General features: G+C 41.0%; 1 protein-coding gene across 1 annotated transcript; it reads left to right on the forward strand.

The window, feature by feature from the left end:
* Positions 1 to 3,271: 3,271 nt before the first annotated feature.
* LOC110050462 (melatonin receptor type 1A-like) lies at positions 3,272 to 5,646 on the forward strand. Its single transcript, XM_020756386.2, has one exon. The coding sequence runs from the start codon at positions 4,099 to 4,101 to the stop codon at positions 5,014 to 5,016; it is 918 nt and encodes a 305-aa protein (XP_020612045.2). The 5' UTR covers positions 3,272 to 4,098; the 3' UTR covers positions 5,017 to 5,646.
* The last annotated feature ends 401 nt before the right edge of the window (positions 5,647 to 6,047 follow it).

Raw genomic sequence — 6,047 nt, forward strand, 5'->3', positions numbered from 1 at the left:
CGCAGGACGCAGAGACAAAATATTTTCGACTGTTTCGTAATTGTCACCTTGCTATATAGGTGTTATTACATTAGAACATACAGAGTAGTACATAAGGATGGAAAAGAGCCAGGTATCGCACTTAAATGAGCCAATCACTTTGGCCGAGCAAAGCTGTGTACATTGTCACGTGTAACACAAGACAAAACGTTATGTAAGCTACAAGTATGAACAAAGCACGTTGGACGATTTTGAGCGTGAGCTAGGTGTTTTAACTTTTGCAGAGCAGGGGGGCAAGGGGTGCCTGGAATGGTTAACTTGGTAATTAACATGCCTTACAAAGAGAAACTAAAATTGTAAAAATAGTTCGAGATGGCGTGGGTTCGAGAAAGCTGAAAGTAAATGACTGAAAAGGAATATCCAAGGGAAAATGAGTTGAGTTCGAGATGTCGGGGAATTTGAGATAGCGGCTGAGTTCAAAAGGGATTTGTGTGTCGAAAATTTAATTTGCTTTTTTATACTTTTACAAGTAAACCGCACGGTACAACTCCATGATTTAGAATAAAGTTATGTTTATTTGTAACGTCACACGACCATGAACAATCACGCAGCAAGCTTCTGTTAAAAGGAATAATATGTTATTGACCATGCATGTAAGGGCAGGAAGAGAACACCTGAGGACGAAGTTCAAGATTAAAGTGCAATGATCAAGAAAAACCTAAATTGTAGCTTTCCAGCCATGTTCAAAATTACGTCATAATTAACAACTATTGGACAAAATTGAGCAAAATAACGTGATTTGTCAGTGGTAAGCAGATCAATTATTTGTCGAAGCCGAAGGCTGACGTAAAGAATTGATCTGATCGCCACCTGCTTAAAAACCGCCAAGCTACGCAGGCTAGCGGTAAACGAGTTCAGTAATGTAATACTGTCGTTACAATTACGCATGAGCAGAATATTATCTGCAGCAAACACATTCAGACGGTACTACCTTTATTTATAGGCAGTTATTTGCAGGTCATGTGGTGAGACCAACTTTGTCAATGAAGTTCGAAATAAACGGGGTTGATCCGGGGGGTTGATTTTAGGCCAAAATGAAACAGAAATCGGTTCAAAATAGTGGGGAGTTCGAAATGACTGAGTTTGTAATAGCCAATAGTATTAAAGTGGCTGCAGTAATCAAAGATTATGAGAGTGTGTTCGACGCCTTCGCTTTTTTTGTTTGAATGATGCGTTGCGTGAGAGCGCCTCCCACCTGATACCTATAACCTACCGTAAACTTCCAAAAGTAACGATCCCCCGAAAGTAATGTCAAAAAATTGTGACCGCAACTAAATCCCACAGGTAGCGACCCTCCGAAAATAGCGAGCCGACCCCAACCTCCACGAAAATAGTATCTATATTTTTCCAATCAATATTCAAGTGAAACTTAGGTACCGTAACTTGATTGAAGGCAATCTACAACGAGGGAAGATATCGTTTATGCCACGAAGCGTTGTGAAATGTCAATTCGTGCTTTACCAGTTAATGTTGCGCAGCGTTAAAACAAAACCCGTAGAATTTTCTTCAAGTAACAGGAACGTCAGGGTACTGTAGGAAACTTTGATTCAAATATCATTTTTAACTGAAGCATATTAGAAGGAACGTTTCATTACATTTAAATTGAAAACTCGACCAATGCACTTAGATAGCAGTGCGTCATGAAGAAGAAACGGTTTACCGTATCTGACAGCGGCTTCCCTGCCGACCACTGACAATACAATCTTGGCATCAAGAGCCCACCCATACAGCAGTAAAAATGAGCTCATTTGTACCAACTTAATATAACGTTTTTTGCTCCCCGGAAGTAACGAGCTGCTAATTCCGAAAATAACGAGGGTCGCTTCTTTCCAAAGTTTACGGTATATGGACATGTGCCGCTGTGAGGGGTATGGTTTTAGGCAGTTAAGTCTGGGATAGGGTGTAGAAATCAGACAGTTTTGGTCTAAAATATGGTATAATTTACCGGGAAAGTGGAACAAGGTTCTTTACTCGGGATTCTTGTGACTTTGTAAGATATTGGTTTAGTGAGCAAATGTAGGACTACAAAAGTGATAAAGTTTCTACAGTCTAGGATAGGGTAGGGGTTTTGGTGCCTAGTCTCCTAGTATAGCCGGAATAGGATTGCAAAATCAAGCAATTACACTCAGTTTATATCAGGCGGCAAAGTAGCTTCAATGTGTTATAGATATGAATGCAAACGTGAACTCACTTCACTGGTTTCTCTAAGCATTTCAGGATCTTTTCTTTTCGGGTATGCCGCTGGAACTCTGAAACCCGTTTAGTGTGGAACGTAAATCGAGGTCATGGCCGTAATCGTATACTAGACGATGTCTTCTAGACCGTAAAGAAAGCTGCAACATGTCAAGTCACAGAGTTGTCGCATCCAAAGCAACACCCATTCTATAAAACACAGCTCTGAAAGTACAACTTCCATCGAATTGCCCGGAGAAGCGACGAATTTTCGTGCAATGGTTCTAGGGTTACACGTCTTCCTCCTCCTCCTCTTTCTCCTCTTTTTTCTCTTCTCCTCCTGTACTCTTCCTCCCTTTTCAACAGCACTAGTTCCGTATACTCGCGAGTTAGAACTAAACTAGAAGTAATAAAAGATTACGAGAGTGCGTTCGACGCCTTCTCTTTAACAGTGTAATGATTTCATATTTCTCCAACGTGGTGTGGCCGGCTTCACAAGTTTTAAGGTATAACTATGCCCTTCAAACGTCATGCTTAACATTTTCAGATTCCCTGGCCGTGAGGTGCACTTTTTTACATACAGTATTCTAAGCTGGAAGCAAGAATATTTAACAACTATTGGACGAGATTGAGCAAAATATCGTTATTCTTGTCAGTGGGGACAATTATTTGCCAAAGCCGAGAGCCGAGTTATATAGTTAATCTGCGAGACATTAGGACCGCGTTAGGACTGCCGCTTACAACTGCGTTTCCCTTCAAGTCGAGCGAAACAAAAAAGAAAAAAACGAGGGCAAATCCAATGAAATGGGTTTGAGTTCGAAATAACAGGGGAATTCGAAATAACCGAATTCGAAATAGGCGGGTCCAACCACATTTTACTTGAGCGCATGCGTACTGAAAGTAAAATTGGGCCTTTCCCTTTCCTTTTTGCGCAGCCATTTTATTCCCGCTACTCTCTACTTTAAACGTCCTCTCTCTCAGTTGGAAAATTCCCACTATTTGTTGTCCGCTGCTTGAAGGAGGAGAGGAGATGGAGAAGAGTAGATGAAAGAGGAGGAAGAGGAGGAGAAGAGAAGAAAGTGGAGGAAGAGGAGTATGAGGTTGGAAGAGGAAGAATAAAAGGAAGGAAAAGAGGAGGAGGAGGTGTAACCCTTAGATGAAAATGTGGGATCGAAGCCTATCTATGACGCATTGAAGTAAGCAAGGTGTCTCAGTTTGCGCTACTTTGAAGCCTGATTAAAATGAGTGTAATAGCGTTTAGTCGGAGGAAAGAGGGATCCAGAAATGCCTGGAGGACGTATACATTCCAAACCAACTAAGGATCTGACAGATAGCTTCACATATATACACGTCATGCAGTGTCTGCGAATTAACGAGCCGTGTTACATACGTTGGCTACAGCTCAGTGCATCACTCGACATGCAATTTGTTCTCTCTCAGCATGAATTCAACTCCATTGTCAACTGCAAAATTAATATTTTCGTGAGTTAACCCTCTCCAGCAACACGTCTGCTCCGAAAAATGCTAGGTAATGAGGAGTTTGAAAAACAATTTAATGATTTTCCCTCTAAATTGTGAATCAATGGCGTAAAAAGGTGATATCTATTTTCATAAGATAACGCAGAAATTAGAAATGCAAAAAATCTGACGACGAATTAACATATTTTGTTAAAGTTTTGTTTCGCGCCGTTGGAGATCAAAAGTGTGACGTAGCTAAGCGGATGGAAATGCTGTATTTTGTTTTTGTAATCATTTGTTAACGTCGCCAGACCGTTTCGCAGAAATATTTTGATTAATGAAGAGAACGCGAGGCTTTGTTAATCATTAACTTTTGATCAAGGTCTAAGTTCTCGAGAAAACTTAAAGGTTTACAACCACGCACTCGAAATGGACGTAATCCAAGTTGTGCTGCTTTGGCTGAGCGCGTGTGTAATTCTACTTGGTGTTTGTGGCAATCTGCTTGTACTTCTTGGCGCCTACAAAGAGAGGTCACTCAGAAAAGTGCCTTACATGTTCGTTTTGAATTTGTGCGTTTGTCATCTTATCGCGTTACTTGTACCATACATGGTGTTTGTGATGGCTTTAAGCAAAGGAGAGTTTAAACATAGTTTCGTAGTTTGCAAATGCCAGGCTTACATGGCGTATACGCTAACCATGGAGATCATGGTAACAATGGTCCTTATCAGCATCAATCGCTATATTAGGGTTGTACAACCCGTGAAATATCCATTTATTTTTACTGAGAGAAGCACTGTGTTCCTAATTATAACCTCCTGGTTGGTCTCCGCACTGGGAAACATCTTCCCATTAATCGGGTATGGGAGATACGGGTTAAACAACTCCGTGGACTACATGTGTGCGTTACGAGTATCTGAAAGCGTTATTCAGATAACTGTCGGTGGAGCATGTATTATCATTGCGGTTATCATTATAATAACGTGCTACGTTCGAGTTTTCTGCACTATTAAAGCTCTTAACCGGAGAGTTCGCTCATTAAACCGAAGAACACTAAACGATGACCGAAGCAGATTCGGCGTCGTTCCTCGGGAATCGAGAGGTGAGGAAATTCAGATTGCTATAACTTTATTTCTTCTGGTTGTCATTTTTGGGATCTGCTGGAGTCCAACTGTAGTTTCAGTTGTTATCAACGCCATAACTGGACAGCCAACCTCGCACCTTGCGGGCGTGATTCGTGTGAACGCGCTTGTTTTAGAGACGGTGGCGGATCCAGTTGTCTACGCCATAAGGAATAAAATGTTCCGACAAGTATTAAGGAAGACATTGACATGTAAGAAACACTCGTGAAATTAACTTTGAGACTCAAGCATCCAAAAGTCACCTGTTTGACATTCGTTTTCTGTTAGATTGTTAGGCTGGTAGAACTCAGATCATAGTTCAGATGTGTTTAACAAGTTATGCAGTAGGTGAGAGCGTCCGCCTTGCGATCAAACTCCCGCGAACGAGCACAACGAATTTGTCGAACTGGCCAAAAGGTCGCTTAAATACCAGAGGTAGCTACATACTAAACGCCGGGAACACAGATTCACCATGATCAAAATGCAAGGGTAGAGTGGTCTCGACCGCGTTCAAGAGATACGCTATTGTCGCTTAAGTCATGATTTCACCAGGAGAAATCTACGACTTTACAAGTGCAGTCAATTAAAAGAGAATAATCAGAGTACAATCCTATTTAAAATCAGTTGTTACTCATCTCAATTGTGAACAAATTAAACATTTTATTTTCCCTGGGCTCGATATTCGCCAGCTTGCTCGAGTTCAGTCCACGTTCCTCCCCAAGAAGAAGGGGAGGTGCGCTGGGTCCTTTAAGAACAGCGGCTGATAATCGAGCCTTTATTTTCCCTCGCTTACATGTTTATTGTGATAAATGTACAAAAAAAAATTGCAAATGAAAATAAAAATGTTCTTAATTAACGAGTGATGCATGTTAGTAATAAGGCTCATCTTCAATGGTTTTGAATGATTTGCTAAACACATTTATGCTACTGAACAGTGAAACCTGTATAAAGCGGACACCCTTGGGACCCTTACTAGTGTCCGCCTAATGCAGGGTGTCCGCTCTAAACAGGTTCAAATAAATTTAACAAATAAAGAAGCCTAAGCCGTGTATTACACTGTGATAAAACACGACGGGCATTTGAGAACACCGGGAAAATGTAGAAAACACGAGCCGCAGGCGAGTGTTTTCTACATTCCTCGCGTGTTCTCAAATGTCCGAAGTGTTTTATCATAGTGCAACACACCGCTCATTTGCTCTATGATATAGAGGCAATGTCGCGAAAAACAATAAAACATACTTTTTCTACGTTTTATACTCT

Source organism: Orbicella faveolata, unplaced genomic scaffold, assembly GCF_042242905.1.
Source record: "Orbicella faveolata isolate gen_17 unplaced genomic scaffold, um_ofav_v1 contig_35, whole genome shotgun sequence".
NCBI classification, from domain to species: domain Eukaryota; kingdom Metazoa; phylum Cnidaria; class Anthozoa; order Scleractinia; family Merulinidae; genus Orbicella; species Orbicella faveolata.

Bases quoted from the DNA above. Each gene is read 5' to 3' on its own strand.
- LOC110050462 (XM_020756386.2), top strand. From the start codon at position 4,099: ATGGACGTAATCCAAGTTGTGCTGCTTTGGCTGAGCGCGTGTGTAATT.